This window comes from Erinaceus europaeus, chromosome 3, assembly GCF_950295315.1.
Source record: "Erinaceus europaeus chromosome 3, mEriEur2.1, whole genome shotgun sequence".
Lineage (NCBI taxonomy): Eukaryota > Metazoa > Chordata > Mammalia > Eulipotyphla > Erinaceidae > Erinaceus > Erinaceus europaeus.
Window position 1 is genome coordinate 43,062,437 of NC_080164.1, and position 24,163 is coordinate 43,086,599.

The 24,163-nt window shown below is 39.0% G+C and overlaps 1 protein-coding gene across 1 annotated transcript in view; it reads right to left on the reverse strand.

Moving 5' to 3' along the window:
- Positions 1-24,163, reverse strand: part of ALMS1 (ALMS1 centrosome and basal body associated protein) — a 109,042-nt gene that overhangs the window by 32,925 nt on the left and 51,954 nt on the right. Inside the window, exons 11-15 of the mRNA XM_060188426.1 lie at positions 19,402-19,631; positions 18,434-18,559; positions 13,228-13,428; positions 7,948-8,076; positions 6,697-6,843 (exon numbers count right to left, since the gene is read on the reverse strand). Coding sequence (XP_060044409.1) covers positions 6,697-6,843; positions 7,948-8,076; positions 13,228-13,428; positions 18,434-18,559; positions 19,402-19,631 — 833 coding nt within the window. The remainder of the gene's footprint in view (positions 1-6,696; positions 6,844-7,947; positions 8,077-13,227; positions 13,429-18,433; positions 18,560-19,401; positions 19,632-24,163) is intronic.

Consider the following 24,163-nt stretch of genomic DNA (forward strand, 5'->3'; position numbering starts at 1 on the left):
CATGATTCTCATCATTAGTAATTAAATGGGATAGGAAAAAAACACAAAAACTTCTTCACATGATGCAGTCTTTAAAATTTCTTCATATTTTATCAATTATAAAAAAAGTGGGGAGTCGGGTGGTAGCGCAGCAGGTTAAGCACACGTGGCGCAAAGTGCAAGGACCTATGGAAGGATCCCGGTTCGAGCCCCCAGCTCCCCACCTGCAGGGGAGTCGCTTCACAGGCGGTGAAGCAGGTCTGCAGGTGTCTATCCTTCCCTCCCCCTCTCTGTCTTCCCCTCCTCTCTCCATTTCTCTGTCCTATCCAACAACGATGACACCAACAACAATAATAACTAAAACAACAAGGGCAACAAAAGGGAAAATAAATAAATAAACATAAAAAATGTGATAAAATATACCTGACATAAAATTATCCCATTTCCCATCTTTAATTTTTAATATTCATTATTCTATATCACAAGGTAATAATATCTTAACTGTAAATACTAGTATTTTTGAAGTTCCAAGTTATGGTTAGAAATAAAGATGTACATATGCAACGAAGTTATAGATACTTTTCACCCACCCTATTATTAGCAATCAAAATTTTATTAAATATTCTGGGAATCCAGAAGGCAATTTCCACAGAAAACAGTCGGGTAGATGGAATCTGTTTTCATAGCTGAAGGAAAAAAGGATATTCAAGTCTCCCAACAAACAAAGATGGCTTCACTGGGGAATGTTACCAAAGATTTAACATATTTATGTTAAAAGAAGAATTAATACAAAAACCTCTCAAACTCTTCAAGGAGGAGGAGAGGGAGAAAGAAGAAGAGAAAGAGGAAGAGAAAGAATAGAAGAAGAGGGGCCAGGGCGGTAGCACAGTGGGTTAAGCGTACATGGTGCTAAATGCAAGGTCCTGCACAAGCATCCTGGTTAGAGCCTATGCAACCCCCCCATATGCAGGGGGTGGCGTCACAAGCGGTGAAGGAGGTCTGCAGGTGTCTATCTTTCTCTCCCCCTCTCTGTCTTTCCCTCCTCTTTTGATTTATGTCTATCCTACCCAACAATGACAGAAATGTCAACAATAATAAGAATAACAAAAACAATAAACAAGGGCAACAAAAAGGGGAAAAATAGCCTCCAGGAACAGTGGATTCACAGTGCAGGCACTGAGCCCCAGCAATAACCCTGGAGAAAAAGAAAAAAAAGAGAGAGAAAGAGAGAGAAGCAGTAGCAGAGTAAGAGGAGGGGGAGGAAGAAGAAACACATCCAAATTTATTTTATGATATTAGTACTACTTTGATAGCAGAAAATTACAAGGCAATACTTTTTTTTTCTTTTAACCAAAAACACTGCTCAGCTCTGGCTTATGGTGGGGGGGGGGCAGGAATGGGACTTTGGAATTTCAGGCAAGAGAGTCTCTTTGCATAATCATCATGCTATCTAACTCTGTCCCCAAGGCAATATTTATGAGCAAAAATCTCAACAAATCATATCCAACTTTTTTCTTCTCTTTTAATCAGAACTTATGGTAGTGCAGGGTGAACTGAATCTGAGACTTCAGAGCCTCAGGCATGAAAGTCTTTTTGCATAACCATGATGCTAACTTTCCTGCCTCAGAAACCCAAATTTAATAATAAACAAATGATACACCATGATAAATTATTCAAAGAATAGAAAGAACACTTGGGCTGGGGAAATAGTGTAATTGCTTTTTAATTTATTTTTATTATCTTTATTTATTCGGTAGAGACAAGTCAGAAATTGAGAAGGAAGGGGTTAACAGAGAGGGAGAGAGACAGACACTTGCAGCCCTGCTTCACCACTCACGAAGCTTTCCTGGGTCCTTGTGCATTGTAACATGTGCTCTCAAGCAGGTGCACCACCACCCAGCCCTGGAAATAGCATAATTGTTACCAAAAGATTTTCATGCCTGAAGCATCAATGCTCCAGGTTCAATCCCCAGCACCACCAAAAACCAGAGCTGATTAGTACTGTTGTCTTCCTAGTTTATTATCTCTCATTATCTTTTACTGTGATTAATTTTATTTTATTTATTTATTTTGTCTCTAGGGTTATCTCTGGCACTCAGTGCCTGCACTATGAATCCACTGTTCCTGGAGGCTATTTTTCCCTTTTGTTGCCCTTGTTGTTTATCATCGTTGTTGTTCTTATTGCTGTTATTGCTGTCGTTGTTATTGGATAGGAAAGAGAGAAATCAAGAGAGATGGGGAAGACAGAGAGGGGAAGAGATAGATAGATGCCTGCAGACCTGCTTCACTGCCTGTGAAGCAACCCATCCTGCAGGTGGGGAACCAGGGGCTTGAATCAGGATCCTTGAGCCAGTCTTTGCACTTCGTGCCATGTGCACTTATCCTGCTGCGCCACCGCCCAACCTCCTACTGTGACTAATTTATAACTAAACTTTATCATAGGCATATGTTCATAGGGAAGACCAAATGTAAAGTTTGGTACTATCTGTAGTTTCAAAAACCCACTGGGGAGTTCTTAGAGCAGATTTACTATAGATAGAGACCACTGTATAGTACTTATACAATGAAAGCTTAGGATATTTTCCTCTTAGCTCCTATAAATCACGCAGCAGTGAACACCGGAGTGCAGCTATCTTTTCAAGACAATATTTTTTGGATGAATATTCAAGAGTGAAAATCTGATTTTATGGGCATTCTTGTGTAAGATCTTAGTGGAACAATTTTCATGTTTTTAGTATTGAATATGATATTTCCTGTGGGTTTATCAGATGTGGGTTTTATTGTATTGAGATATACTTCCTCTCTTGATAGTCAGTGACTTTTTAAAGTACTAGGCCAGAGAATGAACTCAGAGCCTCACAAAGGCATACCACTGAGCTACCTCCTAGCCTTTTTTATTTTATATTTTGAGAGAGAAAGGGAGCAATACCTAAGTATCACTCTACTATTTATTGTGACCACTTAATGCTATCTTTAGTATTCTCATTTGGTACCAGGAATCCAACTCAGAGAATGACTCATGGTACAATATAAACTCCATCCACTAAGCTGCCTCCTGGACCCTGTTGAGAGTTTTTATCGTGAAAAGGAGTTGTGGTTTGCCATGTGTTTTCTGTATTTTTGAAGATGACCACAAGATTTTTATACTTTGTTAATGTGTCATATTTACTGACTTGTGTATATTGAGACATCTTTTCTCAATTTTTTTTATTTATTCCCTTTTGTTGCCGTTGTTTTATTGTTGTTGTAGTTATTATTGATGTCGTCGTTGTTGGACAGGACAGAGAGAAATGGAGAGAGGAGGGGAAGACAGAGAGGGGGAGAAAAAGACAGACACCTGCAGACATGTTTCACCGCCTGTGAAGTGACTCCCCTGCAGGCGGGGAGCCGGGGCCTCGAACAGGGATCCTTATGTCGGTCCTTGCACATGCGCCACATGCGCTCATTTTTTAAAATTTTTATTTATTTTTTTAATGAAAGAGAAAGATACTGAGAGAAAACTGTCACTTTACATATTTTTCAATTATTAAAAGTTAAATGTTTCATATTTATAATGAATATATATTTATAAATGACTATATGAATATATATTTATAAATATATATTCATATATAAATATGAAACATATTCCCACGGGGTTAAAGAATAGGAAAGCTATCACAGGAGAGGATGGGATATACGGAGTTCTGGTGGTAGGAACTGTGTGAAGTTGTACCCCTCTTATCCTATGGTTTAGTCAATGTTTCCTTTTTATAAACAAAAAATTAAATTAAAAAAAGAGAAAAAAAAGCTATCGGGGGAGGGGATGGGATATGGAGTTCTGGTGGTGGGCACTGTGTGGAAATGAACCCTTCTCATCCTATGGTCTTGTCAATATTTCCATGTTATAAATAAAAAATTTTTTCAAAGCATTTTACATACCAAGAAAATAGCTCCCATTAACCCCATTCACACCCCCCACTCCCACCCACCTCCCCCCCCTTTTTTTTTTCCAGTGCACAGCTCAGCTCTCACTTATGGTGGTGCAGGAGACTGCACCTGAGGCTTTGGAGCCTCAGTCGTGAATGTCTTTTATAAAATCATTTTGCTATTGCTATTTGCTCTAGGCCCCCTTTCTTACTCTTACCAGTTTCTTAAAATTGTTTTCTCCCTTTCTATTTATAAATTGACTATACATATAGTACTTCTTCCAACCAGGTAATAATTAGGTCTGACCTTGATTAGCTTCCCAGATCAGATATGATTAGATACATTCAGGGTAGATGGACTATGCAAATGGTATTTTCTTTTTTTCCTTTTTAAAAATACTTTATTGAATAGGGACAAACTGGGATAATGTACCATAATGTGCTATAAGGTAGAAGATAACATAATGGTTATGCAAAGAGACTCTCATGCCTGAGGCTCTAAAGTCCTAGGTTCAGTCCCCTGCACCCCCATAAGCCAGAGCTGAACAATGCTCTGGTTAAAAAAAAAAAAAAAAAAAAGGAAATAAATCCAAAAACTCACACATGTGCAGCACCACTGAGCTACTTCCAGTTTCATTTTTATTCTATACTAAAAAGAGAAAGGGAGGAGTGAAAACACAAAATGATGACTCCAACATCTATGGAGCTCCCCTGGTGCTATCTACGGTGCTTCTATGAGGGTATATGGATCAAACTCAGTCTTACGGAAAAAAATTTAATTGCTATGATTTGTCAGAAGTAAGTGTATTTAAGTTCTCTACTAACTACTATTTTGTGTTTCTCTATTTCTCTTTGAGAGTACCTTAGGGCTTTTTGTTAGTTTTTTGTTGTCAGTTCTCAAATTATTTTTTCTCTTTCTGACTTAACCTCACTTAATTCCTTCTAGCTCCATCCAAGATGGGTCAGAGAAGGTGGGTTCATTATTCTTAATAGCTGAGTAGTATTCCATAGAGTATAGAATATATATACCACAATTTTCTCAGCCAGTCACCTGTTGTTGGGCACCTAGGTTGCTTCCAGGTTTTATCTATTGCAAATTGTGCTGCTATGAACATAGGTGTAAATATATCTTTTTGGATGGGTGTGACTGAGTCCTTAGAATATATTCCTAGGAGAGGAATTACTGGATCATAAGGAAGGTTCATTTCAAGCCTTGTAAGGGTTCTCCAGACTCCTCTCCACAAGGGTTGAACCAATTTACATTCCCACCAGCAGTGCAGGAAGGTTCCTTTGTCCCCACAACCTCTCTAGCATGTGTTGCTGCTATCATTTTTGATGTATCAAATTATTTTTTCTAATTGCTTTAATGTCCTTTGTCTTTCTCTCCCCACCTTCTCTCTCTCTCTCTCTCTCTCTCTCTCTCTCTCTCTGACCAAGGCTGTAGTTGGGGCTCAATGCCCACACAACTCCACCACTTCTGCTAGCCATTTTTTTCTTTTTCAAACAGAGGTTAAGAGACAGAGAAATAGAAGAGGAAAGAAAGAAGTACACACAGCAACAACACTGCTCTACCACTCATGAAGCTTCCCCTGCTGCAAGCACTCTCGTGCGGGGGCCAGGAGCTCTAACTCACATACTCACACGATAACGTGTGCTTTCCGGGTTGGGGGAAGGGCACACACCACCTGGTCTCCACTCTGTTTTTTTTTTTTTTTGACAGAGAGAAATTGAGAGAGGATGGGGAAAGATAAGACACCTGCAGACCTGCTTCACCACCTGTGAATCGAACACCCCTGTAGGTGGGGAGCCGGGGGCTCAAACTAGGATCCTGATGCCAGTCCCTGTGCTTTCTGCCATCTCTGCTTTTTAAAAATATGAGAGTTCGGGAGTTGGGTGGTAGTGCAGCAGTTTAAGCACACGTGGGGCAAAGCAGAAGGACAGGCAGAAGGATCCCGGTCTGAGCCCCACCCAGTTCCCCACCTGCAGGGGAGTCGCTTCACAAGTGGTATAGCTAGTTTGCAGGTGTCTTTCTTTCCCTCTCTCTGTCTTCCCCTCCTCTCTCCATTTCTCTCTGTCCTATCCAACAATGACGACATCAAGAACTACAACAATAAAACAATAAGGGCAACAAAAAGGAATAAATAAATAAATCTAAAAAAATTTTAAAAATTAAATGGGAATGCTTTGTGAATGTGTGCCATCTGAGCTCAGAGGCACTAACATTATGTGTATTGTTCCGATTTTAGTCTATGTACATAAAAGAAAACATTCCTTTTCTCTTAATTGGTAAATTTTTTTCCTTCAACTTATTTACTGATTGCCCCAAACCTCTTTAAGTAAAATCTTAGAATTATTTCAGTTTTTACTGATTATATTTCTTGTCTTCTATAATCATCCAGAATGTAAAGCATTTTGCAATTTTTTTTCTTCTGTCTTCTAGACAATGCTTTTGTAGATTATAGCTTTGATTGAATCAAGAAGCTATAGTCTAAGGTCCAGGTGGTGGCGCACCTAGTTAAGTGCACACATTACAGTGAACAAGGATCCAGATTCAAGCCCCTGGTCACCACCTGCAGGGGGAAAGCTTCACGAATGGTGAAGCAGGGCTGCAGGTGTTTCTCTATCTTTCTCCTTTTCTATCTCCCCCTCTCCTCTGAATTTCTCTGTCTCTAACCAATAATAACTAAAAGAACAAATAAATAATATTTCTTTAAAAAGAAGCTATAGTCTCATCTAATTGAAGTGAAAACAGAGATATTTGTACATGTGTCTTTTACACATACACACACATACACCCCAATACCATTACCTGCAATACCTATATGCAAAGATTCTTTATTTTCTGACCAGGCTTCTGTACAAACTGTCTTCTTCTTACTATAGATTTCTTCTTTGTGTTTAATGGTTTTAGTGACTGGTTTTAGTAACTGCTCTTTAGAAGTACTATCACTGGAACCTAAGAAAGGAAAATGAACATAGTACTAAGACAGGAAACTAAACCACTACCACCCCCCAAAAAAAACATATTCTAAGAAAGATTGTCTCAAGTATCTACTATGTGAAAAGTGTTTTTACTGATGCTGAAAAATAATAATAAAGATCAGAAATGTGTTCAGAAACTGTTAATCTAAACTGGAATTTAAAAACATGTACAGAGGTCAGATGATAGCTCAGCAGGTAGGGCACATTCCTTATCCTATATTAGGGCCTAAGTTTGATTCCAAGCATCACAAGAGGTCACACTGAACAGTACCCCCCCAAAAAAAAAAAAAACTCCACAGATGGTGTCTCTCTGCTTTTCTCTGTTTCTCTAAATACATGGAATATAAAATTGGATTGAGGAGGCTATGCAGGATTCTCTGTTCCTTCTCTGGTGTGCTGTGCATTTAAAAAGTGTGTAAAAATAGATGTACAGCAAAAGGATCATATAGCATAAGAAAAAAATGCCTAAAGAAGTGTGAATACTTATAGAAAGAAAAAGAAGTTCCAGTTAAGAAGATCATGCAAAAACTCTATAGTAAGTTACAACTGATTGGAGTGTTAAGACACATAAACTGGAAAAATTAAATTAGAGGAAGAGGTGTGCTTCCCCCCCTTTTCCCCTACTGAGTGAAATATGAATCTGACAGCACAAAAACTACGGTTAAAAATGATTGTGTACCAGGAATGAGCTTTGCTCCCTGATACTCTGGAGTACCACACCAACCTGAATGCCTACCATAAGAATTAAAAGAAAGTAATTTTTCTGACTTCCTTAAGACAGTATTTTCCTCCATCTCTTAGAGTCAAAACTAATCCTAATGTAAATCATTTTAATCAGCCACAGTGCTAGTGAAGTAAACAAACTAGGCATATGGTATCAAAGTTCTCCAGCAATGTCTCAAGAGCTTTAGAAATCAGAATGTTAACCCACTAATAACTATCCTCAAAACGTAACTAATATCCTATTTCAAGTATGAACAAGATAAAGAAGAGTTAAAACAAGAAGAAAGGATACTTTTCTGTTTATAGTCACTTTAGATGAAGAGAAGAGAGCAGGCAGATAAACTGGTTCAATTACCTGTAGTGTCTTTTTGCAAAGACTCTTTGTCTTCATCCTCAGGTGGTGGCAATTTACTGTGAACTTCCTCTTTCTGCATTTTGTCTGAGATGATCTCATCCTTACTCATGGCAACTTGAACCTGGGCATCTATAATAATGACATAATTTGATCTTACAGAAAAGGAAAAGATAATAAATACAACAGGCAAGTAATACTTCCCCTCACCCCCAAAGAAATACCCCAAACCTCAGGACAGTTTAGAAAATGAGCTCATAGCATCTCACTAGATAAAAGCTGTGACAGTCATGATGTATTTATAACATGAATTGGAAAGTTTTCCATATTTGTCTTTGCATGACAATGTTTTAGAATACTACTTTAAATACTAATTGTTTTTGACTGTATGGCTCAAAAGTAAAAAAAAAAAAGTCCAGTTCAAGAATTTTCTTAAAAGCAGAAATGCAGACTTGAATACTTTCAAGCTCTTTGTCCTATTCAAACTTTTTTGTCAGTTATAGAACCAATGTTGGCAATTCATATAATCCTAGAAATGCACCTATATTATCTAAATTGTTATATGTAGCATTCATATATATTTTTTAACTTGAATTTTTTTCTTCTTTTTCTTTCTTTATTGGGGGGACTGCTGGTTTATAGTCAACAGTAAACTACAGTAGTTTGTACATGTATAACATTTCTCAGTTTGCCACATAACAATTCAACCCCCTCTAGGTCCTCCTCTGCCATCATCTTCCTCCATGACCTGAACATTCATCCCCTACCCCAGTCTTTTACTCTGGTACAATATTCCAGCCAACACTCATATATTTTAAAAAATCTCCTAAACTGTATCCTTTCAAATTTATTTGACAATTTCTATTTTCTTTCAAGATATTTACCTTATCACCATTTTAAAAATAAGTTCTATTTTTGGAGCTGAGAGCTCACCTGGAAGGATGCCTGCTTTATTCTATGCATGGCTCAGTGTCTCTCCTTTTTCTGTCTCTCTCTACCAGAAAAAGTCAGTGCAGAGCAGTGAAATTAGACATGTGCAAGGCCCAGAGGATGCATGCCCCACCTCAAAAAAAAGTTTTTAAAATCCATTCTTTAGTTTTTTAATCATAAGGACTCAAATGCAAAATACGTTAGTAAATAAATTAAAGAAAGCCAACACAACTATGATTAAGTTACCAAACAGCTAAAGAGGATTATTAGAGTTTTGCATTGGGATGATAAGAGATTCATTTTTAAAATTTTTTTATATTTATTTATTTATTTTCCCTTGTTGTCTTTTTATTGTTGTTGTAGTTATTGTTATTGTTGTTACTGATGTCGTCGTTAGATAGGACAGAGAAATGGAGAGAGGAAAGGAAGACAGAGAGGGCGAGAGAAAGACACCTGCAGACCTGCTTCACCACCTGTGAAGCAACTCCCCTGCAGGTGGGGAGCCTGGGGCTCGAACTCAGATCCTTGAACTTCACACCACGTGAGCTTAACCCATTGTGTTAACGCCCAACTCCCAGAGATTCATTTTCTATCTCTACGTTGCTGCCAAATATTTTTCAACAAAGAAGTCAGTAAGGCAACGGATTACTAAGAACATAACATAACGAACACCAATATGTTCATCACAAAGTTTTAAAAAATAAATTTATAAATATAAAAAACTGATTCCCTGTGTTAAGCCTCAGTAATACCATTCTTTTTTCAGTAGCAATCTTTATAACAAGGTTAGAGTTTATCAACCTTAAGGCTGCTTTTGAATCTTTTATTCTATTACAACTATTAATGATGTACTGGACTGTTCTGCAATGTTGCCTTTATACTTTGAAGAGTATTGCACTTTTAAACAATGTGCTTTTCTTTTCAATAAAATTTGGAGATTTACTCATTATAACTGTGACTCTAAATAACAATTTTATGCAGTATTCTACTGCATAATATGTTAATTCACCCATTGAACAGCTTTAGGCTATCTTTAGATTTAAACAAATTGCAAAGTATTACAATAAACATTACTGTAAAATTTCTCAGGGCTGGGTGGTGGCGTACCTGGTGGAGCACACGCATTACAGTACACACCTGGGTCCTTGCCCAAGGCAACGTGTGCACTCTACTGGTTGTGCCACCAACCAGTCCAGCTATAGGTTTTTTTTTTTTTCTAGAGGATGAATTCAACTTCCTAGGCCAAGGTGATGACAACTTACTCTGGTATTTACTATTATACTAGTTTGTTCATCCCATTTATTCCATCTTTTCTATTATCTTGGTGAAATACCTTTCTTTAGATTTTTTTTTTTTTGTCTAATCTTGAATTTCCTTCTCTCCTTCTTACCCCTTCTTTTTATGCTTGTTTCCTGATGCATATATTCCAATGTGTATGTACGTTTTTGTAACAGGGATTAAATCTAAGGCTTCACAGTATGTAAAGCATGTTATAGGAAAACTTAACAACTATACATCACAATTCAATTTTTCCAGACATCCTCCCCTCTATCCTGTTAAATTCTGAGTGAGAGTCTGAGGGTAGGCTGGTTCTAGGTTGAATGACTCCTCAGGATTAAGCTAGGAGAAGGACATTGCTTAGGATACAAAGTTTAGAAATAGACTAACAATAACAATAATAATAGGGCCCCTCCACCTCCATTAACAGTTGGGAGGTTATGAGAGTTCCTCGGGTGACAAAACTTGACTTCATTTCAATCATACCATTCTTACCAAAGTGCTGTCTGGGAATGAGCTATAATTGGTGAATTCTTTGTGAAAATTTCTGTTAACATTCCATTAATTTACTACTAGTTCTCTGTCATTTTTCCAGCTCTAACTCCCATCCCCAATGTCTGTCAGTGTGATCACTGGACTACCTATGTGTAGCCATTGCCACTAGCATACAGCAGATGACAAACAGGGTATGAACGTTTCCATTTACATTTGCAAAAAAAATTTTCCTTTTTAAGTACCTGGCAGCTTCAAAATGAGCTGACAGATGTGCTTCTTTACTCTCATTTCAAAAGGCACTTATACCAGAATTCAAAATGATTTTCAGTGCAACAATAATTATCTGGAAGAATAAATGTGTGTTAGGAAGAAACTTTTACTCTTTTTCCTAATAAAGGCATAAATGTCCTCAAATGTTATCACTAACACTTTGTCAAAAGTGGAACATGGACCCAACACTATGTTTGAAATCTGCACTGGGATCAATAGGATATATTTGGCCAATCACTATATAATAGAATAAAAAATTAAATGCAGGGCTGGGTGGTAGGACACCTGATTGAGTGAACACATTACAGTGCTCAAGGACCCAGGTTCAAGACCCTGATCACCACCTGCAGGGAGGAAGCTTCACAAGAGGTGAAGCAAGTCTACAGGTATCTTTCTGTCTCTCTCCTATCTCCCCCCAGTTTCTCCATATATATCCATATATATCCATATATATATATATATATATCCATTAAATAAATAATAATTTAAAAAATTAATTGCAACAAGGAAACATGGTTACTGGAGCTTCTGCTAAATAAATACTATCATCTATCTACTAAGAGTGTAAAATGTCAGAAATGGAGAGGAAAGCAAACAGTGGACTGTATACTCAAAGAGCAAAAGATTTAAAAAAACAAAAAGAGGGAGAAGATGGCGTAGTAGTTATGTAAAAAAGACTGTCATGCCAGAAGCTGGGTGGTGGCGCATCTGGTTGAGCGCACGTGTTACAATGTGCAAGCACCCAGGTTTGAGCCTCAGTTTCTGCCTGCAGGGGAAAAGCTTTGCAAGTGGTGGAGCAGTGCTGCAGGTATCTCCCTGTCTCTTTCCCTCTCTATCATCCCCTTCGCTCTTGGTTTCTAGCTGTTTCTACCAGTAAATAAAGAGGAAAAAATTTTTTTTAATTAAAAGACTTTCATGTCTAGGATTACAAAACCCCAGACTCAATCCTCTGCACCACCATAAGACAGAACTGAGCAATGCCCTGGTTAAAAAAATAAGGATAAATAAAAAAAAAAAAGTGTTGTGTAGAGGGGTCCTATATCTAAACTTAAGGTTGAAAACTCAAAATACTGTGGTGCACCTGACTGAGCACATCTATTACAGTGTGCGTGGACTTGGATTCAACCCCCGGTCCCCATCTGCAGGGGGGAAGCTTCACAAGTAGTGAACAAGTCTGCAGGTCTCTCTCTCTCTCCCTTTTTTTTTTAAACATAACATTTATTATTCATTCTTTTTTTTTTTTTTTAGTTATTATTGTCGTCGTTGGATAGGACAGTGAGAAATCGAGAGAGATGGGGAAGACAGAGAGGAGGGAGAGAAAGACAGACACCTGCAGACCTGCTTCACCGCTTATGAAGCGACTCCCCTGCAGGTAGGGAGTCGGGGGCTTGAACAGGGATCCTTACGCCCATCCTTGTGCATTGTGCCACCTGTGCTTAACCCGCTGCACTACAGCCCAACTCCCTCTCTCTCCCTTTTTACTTTCCCTGTCCTTCTCGATTTCTCTCTGCTTCTACCCAATAAATAAATGAAATAAAAAATTTTAAATCCTATTCTGAAAATTCAAATATCATAGTGTCCAGACAGATAAGGTAGATGAAAGAAGCAAATTAGTTCTGAGAGTTGTGAGGACAAATGCAAATAGAAGAATGCATGCCCCCTTTGCAAGGGACAGACATGCCTCAGAGACCATTAATTACTGCCATGGAGGAATATAAGCTCAGTGCAACCAGATGTTCTATTTGTTCAGGGCAATCCAAACACATTTGACTGGATATTATTTCATTTCAAAAACTGTAACATATTTCCATGGTATAAAGTTTGCAGTTTTCAGGATCAGGTGGTGGTCACCTGGTTAAGCACACATATGATAGTGTGCAAGGATCCAGGTTCAAGCACCCAGTCCCCACCTGCAGGGGGACAAAGTGTTACAAGTGGTAAAGTAGGTCTACAGGTATCCCTCTGTCTCCTTCCTTCTCCTCCCCTTTCTCTTCCTCCTCCTCCTCTCTCAATTTCTCTGTCTCTACCCAATAATAAATTAATTAAAAATAAAGTTTAAAATTTTCAAAAAATTATTAAGTTTTTCAAAGATTTGTATTCTTATCTTTCATGTATTAACAACCTCCCCCCAATAAAGAGAAAGAAAAAAAAATAGAGGGAAAAAGTGTTGTTTTTTTAAAAAATATTTTATCTTCTTATGCATATCCAATAGAATAGTGAAACGTTTGTATAACAAAGCAGGAAAAATGAAAAGACTGGGCAATATTCTCATTTAGAATGAATGGCAAAATACACAAAGTCTAGAGTTACCTGCACTGTTTTTCTTATAGGATATTTTGGATGGCTCAGGAGGTGGTGCTGTGACTAGAGTGTTGGGCAAGGGTTTTTTGGTCACTGCCCTCTTACTGTAGATCCCCTCTTTATGTTTAATGTTCACAGTGTCTGCCTGGTTATCATCTCTCGTGCCCAGCACCTGAGCAGGGAAGTCTGGAGCAATGGCATCATTGGATCCTACAGAAAAACAAATAGTAATACAATGAACACAAATGTAAATGTGGAGCTGGAGAAGAATAAAACTTAAAACAATTTAAAACCATGTCTATTGTGGTCCGGGAGGTGGCACAGTGGATAAAAGCATCAGACTTTCAAGCATGAGGTCCTGAGTTCAATCCCTGGCAGCACATGTACCAGAGTGATGTCTGTTCTTTCTCTCTCTCCTCCTATCTTTCTCATAAATAAATTAAAAAAAAAAACATGTCTATTAAAAGACACTACAATAGAAATATAGTAGGGCTATCAGAAGATGTAGGTCAAACCAGCATTCTAAGACATGTCCAATAGGGGCCGGGCAGTGACGCAACTCATAAAGTGCACAAGGTACCATGTGTGAGAACAAGGGTTTGAACCCCCAACCACCAGCTGCAGGGGGAATCAGTGCTGCAGATGTCTCTCTCTCTCTTCCTCTCTCTCTCTGTGCCTTGAAAAATATGTAGTTTTTCTTTGTAATAGAGAGAGGGTTTTTTTTTAATATATAAAAAGGAAACACTGACAAAACCATAGGATAAGAGGGGTACAACTCCACACAGTTCCCCCTATCCCATCCCATCCCCTCCCCTGATAGCTTTCCTATTCTTTAACCTCTGGGAGTATGGACCCAAGGTCATTGTGGGATGCAGAAGGTGGAAGGTCTGGCTTCTGTAATTGCTTCCTACTGAACATGGGTGAGAGGGGTGTTTTTTTTTTTGTTGTTGTTGTTGTTTGTTTGTTTTTCCCTCCAGGGTTATTGCTGACGCTCTGTACCTGCACTACAAATCCACTGCTCCTGGTGGCATCTGTTTTCCATAGTTGTTGTTAGTGCTACTGTTATTGTATAGGACAGAGAAAAACTGAAAGAGGAGGGAAAGACAGAGAGGGGGAGAGAAAGACACCTGCAGACCTGCTTCACTGCTAGTGAGGAGACCCTCCTGCAGGTGGGGAGTCTGGGGCTCAAACTGGGATCCTTGTACCAGTCCTTGCACTTCACACTACATGTGCTTAACCCAGTGTACTAAAGCCTGGCCCCTAGAGCAAGATATTTTAAGTTGAGGTGGCAGAATTAGTAAAGACAAACAGGCAAGAAAGTAGAGAATATAAGAACAACAGAAGATCTTCTGGGGTGGAGCTATGATAACCTAGTCACAGAAAGTTCACTCTCCTCCAGAAAACAAAGTATTACAACAAAGTAACTCAATGAATTTTGCCAGAGTACAGTTGGGACATCTGGGAAAGAAAGGAGCATCACTGTCTGAAGTTTGGTGACTGCATGTGACAGCAGGAGCAGAAAGGTAGAGAGAGACTCATACCAAAACCCAGTACTGCACTGCCTGCGGGTGCCTTATTTGCAGCTGCTTCAAATCCATGTGGCAAATTTAAATGGTCCATATGAGCCACTCAGGGACCAAGTAGCTTAATAAATGTAGTTCAGGACCACCATTTAGAGCAATAAAAGCCACAGGCTCCTAAGAAAACCCCAGATAACCATTCAGAGGAAACAGGGAACTGAACACTGTAACCTTGTGGCATCATAGAAGCCTATCAAACTTTTAAGTTGTCCCAGCTGCCATAGGAACAGGATCTTGCCTAACAAGCAAGAAAAGTGACTTTGACCTCACAACAGAGTTCCCACTTTCAGGAATCAGTCTGGGAAGGAAGAAGGTCTGAGGGTCTGAGACCTCTCCCTCTTCAACAGCTACCCACCCCCCAACCACCACCACCCAGACTAGGGTTCTGTTTAAGGGATATAAAGGCCCTTCTTTGAAACTCCTCCCCATTCTCTCCAAAGGTCACCTACAAAGCAGAACCCAGCACCTCCTGCAAGCAACAACAGAAACCATAATAGATAGGTAAAACAAGGATAATGCTGATTCTGCAAAACCAAGACAACGGCTAGAAACTTGAAAACAAGGAGTTACAGGATATGGAGGAAACTTTAAATGCATTTCTTTTTTATTTGTTTATTTATTTTGTTATTATCTTTATTGAGGAGAGAAATCAGAAATCGATAATGAAGAGGGAGATAGAGGAGATAGAGAGACACCTGCAGACCTGCTTCACTACTCTCAAAGCTTCCCCCTGCAGGTGAAGACCAGGGGCTTGAACCCGGATCTTTGTACATTGTAACATGTGTGCTCAACCAATGCACCACCACCCGGCCCCTTTAAATGCATTTCAGTCTCAAATAACAAGTCAAGAAAGTAGACTTAGCCATGTAGAAGAGAGAACATCAGAAGTAGAAGACAAATGAGCAGAATCTATGACTTCAAAGTAGAAGGAGAAAAAAAGGTTTAGGAAAAATGAGACAACTCTTTAAGAGATTGATAACTCCATCAGAATATCAGAATTATAGGAGTCTCAGACGGAGAGAAGAAAGAATGGAGCAGAAATTATATTCAAAGAAATAATAGCAGAAATTTTTCCAAATTTGGGATATAGTCAGACTTGCAACAGACTTTTCAGCATGAACTACAGTGAACAAAAGTATGTGGAGTGGTATATTCAAGGCATTAAAGACAACAACGGCCAGCCACACATACTTTACCCTGTAAGACATATATCAAGGAGCAACGAAAACAATAGACATACTGTTGGTATGCTTCTAATTCTACTTCTAAAAAACTCTTCTGTTTCATTTAGTTTAATCCCCCCTGCTTACCACTGTATTCTATTTATATAACCACTGTTAACAAGCACCACCCTCCCTCCAGGGCATTGGTGGTTCAATGGTAGAATTCTTGCCTGCTCTGCCCCCTCTCCTTGTCACACCCTGATATTCACTAGTCACTTTTCTCTCCACCCTCTCTACGTCACATCCTGTTCCCACCCTACTTGGCTAATATATATATATATATATATATATATATATATATATATGGACAAGTTAGTTTTTAGTTTAGCTTAGCTTGGCTCAGATTGTGCTGCGTTCCGCATGAATAAAGAGATACTGCCTACAGCTCAACCATGAGTCCCAGGTCGTCTGTCTCCGCTCGCGAAGCTAGCCCGACAACATACAAAAACTAAAGGATTTGCTATTAATAGACCTGTCTTGCAAGAGTTACTGAAAGGAGTGCCACAGAAAAACAAAGAACTCTCAAAAAGGTGACACACAGTAGAACAAACCTTGAAACACAAGCCACAGAAATCTGAGATAACTTTAAAATATGAAAGGGGAAGAAGTAATGGATTGAGGATATTCAAGCAAAAAATGGTGAGACAAGTACCTTCCTTACATGGTGCCCTTGCACACAAATCTCAACAGATGAACCGTCAGTATTCAAATGAAGGATTAGTATCTCTATACAAATGAGGAATAGGAATTTCACTTTTTAAAATATATTTTTATTTATTTATTAGATAGAGACAGAAAGAAACTGAGAAGAGAGGGGGAGATAGAGAGAGACAGAGAGATAACTGTAGTCCTGCTTCACCACTCGGAGCTTTCCCTCTGCAGGGAAAGACCAGGGGCTTGAACCTGCATCCTTGAGCACTGTAATGTGTGCACTTAAACAGATGTGTCACCACCTGGCCCCCAAGAATTTCACGCAGATAGATCTACTTTTCCACTTTAGTAAAGGGCACCACTATTCATCAAGATACTTACTCTACAAAACTAGAAATTACTTTTTCACCTACTTCTCCCTCTCCCTGGTCGTAATCCTACCATCAAGTCCAGTAGGAACTATTTACTAAAATAAACTGAACTTGCTCATTCCTTCTATCTCTACTTAGACACTACCAACTCTGGCACTGACTAGCACAATAACTAGTGACTTCTACTACCTTAGCTTGCTGCCTTCCCATCTACAAGTCATTTCCCATATAGCAGCCAGAGAATAAATATTACAAATGTAAATCAAATCATGATTGTCTAAGATTAAAATTTAATGTTTTAATATAGTTTACAAGACTCAGCAAATTTGGGGCAGTTATACTAGGGACTTCAACTCAGTTACCATTAGATTTTAGTTTGTTTCTCTTTTCTGATCTTGTTTTTCAGCTTCTGCCTGAGAGTGAGATCATCCCATATTCATCCAGTTTGGTTCTCTTAATATTAACAACAACAAAATGTGCCTAAGACAAGGGACAACTCCATCTTGAGCAGTTTTTACATGTACAGAATTGCCAGCTAATAAATCATAAAGAAAATAATTCATATTTAAATTGAACCAAGTCATCATCTATGGAGCACTCAAATATTAACCATTAATCAAAACCAAATTCCACACCTATTCAGTATTCTTTTCTTAAAATCACCTTGAGAAATATTAAGTCCCTTCCAGGGGTGCTAGTTACTGTCTAACTCTATAATTTCCCCTTGATGATCTCAAAGAAGAGCCGTGGAATACTTTAAAAATTCTAGGAGAACAGCAGCAGTATTTGGTATCTGGTATATAATATACAAGTTACTAACTCAAGGTGAAGTCTCACCATTAGATAGTGCTATATTCTTTGCAAAGCTAATTTTTGGCAGTGTCTGTAGTAAAGGCAGGAAAATGAGGTAGTTGTATTCAATTTCACCTCATAGTTTGAGAAGTTGTACAGTACCTAGTAGCTACATCTATCTTACTAGTAAGTGTGATTATTTATGAACAAAATTAAATATTTCCTTTCAAAGACCAAATCAAAATACCAGTTATTTGTGCCTGATCAAAATAGTATTTTCTGTCCTTCTAACTTAGCAGTTGAGAATAACACCTCTACTGATATGTGGTCCATAGAATGAAAAAAAAAAAAAATCTTTGTCCTACATGGAGTTCACTAGCATAAAACCTACTCTTAAAATCTTCCTTATTGATTACACTTATTAATTGCTTAAGTGTATATAACACATCTGAGCAACTTACTCTGGGGTATGAAAAGTCTCCTAGTTTACTGAAAGATTTAATAACATTGAACTTGATTTAATAACACTGAAATTCCAAAGTTAACTAGCCAACATATGAATAAAATGTCAAAAAGGAAGAGAATTGTGCATAAATACCTGAATGTGTGCTCTCAACGGTGGTATCTGACCTAGAATCCAGAGTTGGAGGAAGCTTGCTCAACTGTGGAACATAGAACATCTTTGCACTACTCGAAGGTTTATATGGCAACAGTGAAGGCTGAGCTAAGAAGATAAAGATCAGAATAATTAATAAAAAAGCAAATTCTTCAAACAAATACTTAGTGCCTTCTACTAGGCAGAGTTAAAAAATTTTAAGATATATCAATGAACTAAACAAAAAAATATTCAATAGGCACTAACATTCTATAGGAGGAAAGAATACAATAAACAACATACTGAATAAGTAAATTATTAGTATTTTAATAAATCACAAGTGATAGGAAAGAAATCATGAGAAATACTACAGGGAGGTTGGGTAGTTGGCTCAGCAGCATAGCACAAAGCTCTGGATTTGATCCGTGATACTACATGAGTGGCAAAGCAAGCTCCAGGAGTGATGACATTATGTTTCGTGCTCTCTCCCTTTTTCTCTGTCTCAAAAATAAATAAATAAATAAATATTAATGTAGGCAAGAGAGTTCAACTGGGAAAGTGCCAGATTTATCATCTGAATTACCCAGGTTCAAGTCCACTTCCATTGCACTGGGGTACGGGGGGAGTTTCAGTCCTTTCTCTCTCTTACTCCTTATCTCTCTGAAGAAGGTGGCCAGGAGGAATTAAGTCCTGATGATAATATTTACTAAACCCATATCTATGACCTTAGGAGAAGTATAATGGTTACCAATGGAGGGGGGTAGGGACTTCCGTGGTAGGAGTGGTATGAAATAATACCCCTATATACACGACCTAAGACATTCTCTTTTTTTTTTGTTACCAGAGCACTGTTCAGCTCTAGCTTATGTTGGTGCGGGAGATTGAAAATGGGACTTCGGAGTCTCAGGCATGAGAGTCCGTTTGCATGACCATTATGCTATCTACCTTCTGCCCCAATCATACTGTCTTACCCTCTCTGCTATGAGAAATCTGTTGGATTGAAGATGATGAAGCAAACTTGCCAGGAACTTTGTCCAATTTCCCCTGTGTACTGAGATCTGGCGTTCCATGTGCAAGATTATCAGCATTAATAAAAATTTCAGAGGAAAACGTGGTTTTCTCTGGACTTTCTGTTGTTATCTGAGTAACGGCATCAGATGATGACTTCCCATAATATGAAGTCTTAGTTTCCTCTGACGATCTGAAAAGGGAAGGTGGGGGTGTGGGTGGGGGAAAGAAAGCACATAACAGGTTATCTTTCCCAACATAGCATCAAGAAATATTTAGATGACTTCAAGGAATATTTTGTGAAGACACAACATTAACCCTTCATTTTATTAGATATTTATTACAATGTTAATTATGCAAAAGTTTATTATTTTAAAATATACTTTCAATTTTAATGCTATTATATAGCTGAGGACAGTGCTTTTCACTTGAAGTAAAAACACATGCATTATTTTTTTTTAATTACTAGAATTTCAATATAAATTAGTAAACAAAAAAACACCTTCCCAGAAGGAGTTAACATACCAATAGAGAAACCAGGTTTTCAAAGTTGAATTAAGATCACAGAAAACTCAACTTAGAGGAGTTGGAAGTGAGCTGAGGGGCTGAGCAGTGGTGCCCTTGTCTGTGTGAACTTGCCACAATGTGCAAGGTTCTGGGTTCAAGCTCCCATTCCCCATCTGCAGCACAGAAGTTTTGCAAGAAATGAAGCAGTGCTGCAGGTGTCCCTCTGTCTCTGTCCCTCCCTACCACTCCACCCCTCTTCATTTCTGTTTCTATCCAGTAAATAAATATTCAAAAACAAGAAGAGAGAAAGAGAGAGAGGAAAAGGGTGTGAGTTGGGGACTACGGGTCCTGTTATAGGGTAAAATGACAAATTGGTGGAAGGGTGGTATGATGGTACCTATTGTGGGGGATATGAAACTGTATGTCTGTGTCAACAGTCTCATAAATCAACATTTCAATTAAGAAATCTCAAAAAATAAAATACCAAAAAACTACAAAGAATTCATATTAAAACAAAATGGAATAAATGAATAAGTAACAAGAGAAGGGGTCCAGGCAGTGGTGCACCCAACTGAACACACACATTACCATGTACAAGGACCCAGGTTTAAACCCTGGCTCCCCACCTACAGGGGGAGGCTTCACAAGCAGTGACACAAGTCTGCAGATGTCTATTTATCTTCCTTTCTATACCACCTTCCCATCTCAATTTCTCTCTGTTTCATCAAATACACTAGAAGAAGAAAAAGGAAAAAATGGCCACTAGGGTCAGTGGGCTCATAGTGTGGCACCAACCACCACAAATAAGCTTGGAGGCAAGGAAAAAAAAAATGTAAGGAAAGGAAACAAATCTTGCTTGCAGGAGATTTCCAAATAATACAGGTAGATACCCCAATGCTGGATATGAAGGTTAAACCTTCCCTCTACACTTCAGTATAGACAGGACTTAAGACCTAGATTCTAAAGAACAGAGGATAAAGAGAATGAAATAATAATTTTTCAGTAGAAAAATTTCAGCATCCAAGTGGTGAAGGTTCAAATTTCCATACTGTGTGGACAACACAAAGTCTCTGCTAAGATAGTGCCACCCTGGTGTCTCTGCTCTTACTCTTAAAATGATGATGATGATGAAGAAGCAGCAGCAAAGTTACCCCCACACCTATGGACATCTAATCTTTGATAAGGGGGCCCAAAGTATTAAGTGGAAGAAGGAGGCTCTCTTCAATAAATGGTGCTGGGAAAACTGGGTTGTAACATGCAGAAGAATGAAATTGAACCACCTTATCTTATCAGAAACAAAAGTCAACTCCAAATGGATCAAGGACCTGGATGTTAGACCAGAAACTATCAAATACTTAGAGGAAAACATTGGTGGAACACTTTCCCACCTAAACCTCAAGGGTATCTTTGATGAAACAAACCCAATTGCAAGGAAGACTAAAGCAGAAACAAACCAATGGGACTAGAGCAAATTGAAAAGCTTCTGCATAGCCAAAGAAACTATCACACAAACAGACCCCTCACAGAATGGGAGAAGATCTTCACATGCCATACATCAGATAAGAGACTATTAACCAAAATATACAAAGAGCTCAGCAAACTTAGCACCCAAAAAGCAAATGACCCCATCCAAAAAATGGGCAGAGGACATGAACAAAACATTCACCTCAGAGGAGATCCAAAAGGCTAACAAACATGAAAAACTGCTTCAGGTCGCTGATTGTCAGAGAAATGCAAATAAAGACAACATTGAGATACCACCTCACTCCTGTGAGAATGGCATACATCGAAAAGGACAGCAGCAACAAATGCTGGAGAGGCTGTGGGGACAGAGGAACCCTTCTGCACTGCTGGTGGGAATGTAAATTGGTCCAGCCTCTCTGGAGAGCAGTCTGGAGAACTCTCACAAGGCTAGACATAGACCTTCCATATGACCCAGTAATTCATCTCCTGGGGATATACCCCAAGGATTCCATAATGCCCAATCAAAAAGATAATGTGTACACTTATGTTCATAGCAGCACAATTTGCAATAGCCAAAACCTTGGAAGCAACCTAGGTGCCCAACAACAGATGAATAGCTGAGAAAATTGTAGTATATATACTCTATGGAATACTACTCAGCTATTAAGAACAATGAACCCACCTTCTCTGACCCCTCTTGGACAGAGCTAGAAGGAATTATGTTAAGTTAGCTAAGTCAGAAAGATAAAGATGAGTACGGGATGATCCCACTCATCAACAAAAGTTGAGAAAGAAGAACAGAAAAGGAAACTAAAAGCAGGATCTGATTAAATCGAAGGCAGGGCACCAAAGTAAAAACCCTGTGGCGAGGGGGAGGGTGGACATTCGGCTTCCCCAGGCGGGGGGTGGGGGGATGGGGGGGGTGGGACACAGTCTTTTGGTGGTGGGAATGGTGTTTACGTACACTCCTATTAAAGTGTAGTCATATAAAACACTATTTAATTAATATGAGAGGGGAAATATTGATCTTATGTCTCTAACTTTTTAAAACACAGACTGAGTCTTAATACATAGGCTGAGTCTTTGATATGTTGACTCTCTCAAAAGTCTAGACCAGGTAGAACAAAAGCAACCAGTGGCACAGCTATATACAAGATACTGGGTATTATACAGCAAACCCTAACAAAGGGACTTTTCAAAGTTAACCCAATTACCAAATAATGTGATGATAACAATAACTATCCATTGTCTTCTTGAACCCTAAGACAGCAGGAACCTCACATTTCCACTATAGAGCCTATATTTCCCCCAGTCCTAGAACCTTAGGGTGGGGCCTACTTTCCTGCATGCTTCTCTCAATTCCTATCAAATAATATTGCATCCGTCGAGCGAAACCTAATCAACGCAACGAGTGCCACCTCATCATGCTTCACTCCAGACTGTGTCCAGAGACTTCAGGTGTGGAATGACAACCCTTTAGCTTTATCACTCGGGTGAGACCTTTCCTTTCATAGTATTCTCTAATTCCATTCCAGGTGGCCCACTCCTCAATAAAGTCCCCAAATCTAGATATAGACCAGGTCCCTTAAGATACAGCATATGTTCACACATGTCCATAAACCAGGGAAAAATATATACCTGAAAGCAGAAGTACACAATGTCTGCAATGAGTACCCCCCAACACTTCATCTGCACTATTCCAGCCTTTGGGTCCATGATTGTTCAACAATTTGTTTGGCTTTTTATGTTAACTCTTTTTTCACCCACCAGGTTCCAGATGCCAGCATGATGCCGACTAGACTTCCCTGAACTGAAGACCCCACCAATGTGTCCTGGAGCTCCATTTCCCCAGAGACCCACCCTATTAGGGAAAGAGAGAGGCAGACTGGGAGTATGGATATAGAACAGTCAACGCCCATGTTCAGCAGGGAAGCAATTACAGAAGCCAGACCTTCTACCTTCTGCAACCCACAATGACCCTGGGTCCATATTCCCAGAGGGATAGAGAATGGGAAAGCTATCAGGGGAGGGGGTGGGATATGGAGATCGGGTGGTGGGAACTGTGTGGAGTTATACCCCTCCTATCCTACGGTTTTGTTAATGTCTCCTTTCTTTCTTTTTTTTTTTTTAAAGAATCAGCAAAGTTTACTAAAAATAAACAACCATTCATCTTCTTCCTAGTCACTATAAATCCAAGCTACTCACTCTGCTTTGCTGAAGACAGCCTGGACCTGACTGTGCCTGCTAATTCTCTTAAAGTACCCTTATGTTAATTATAAACTCCCTCTGAGATACTCTTGCTATACACAGTCTCAATAACTCAGCTAAATTTGGTATCTTTCCCACTTTTGTTTTTCGGGCGGGGGGGGGGGGTTATGGCTATGAGGCCTTCTACATATGTGATTCATCAGACCAAAGGCCAAATTTTTCATTCTTTTTTATTTCTCATAGAAAACCAGAAACATGGGGAGTGCAAGAGAGGTACCACCACACCATTTAGAAGAGCTGCTTCTGTGACTTTGGGACTGTGTGGTACCAAGGCTAGAACTCAAGGACTTAAACATGGTAAGAAACACACTCTACCATGTAAGCAATGTGTCCCTGACCTACAAATTCATTTTCTGTCAATAGGCTGGGAGTATGGATCAACCTGCCAATGCCCATGTACAGTGGAAAAGCAATTACAGAAGCCAGACCTTCCACATTCTGCGCCCCATGATGATCCTGGGTCCATGCTCCCAGAGGGATAAAGAA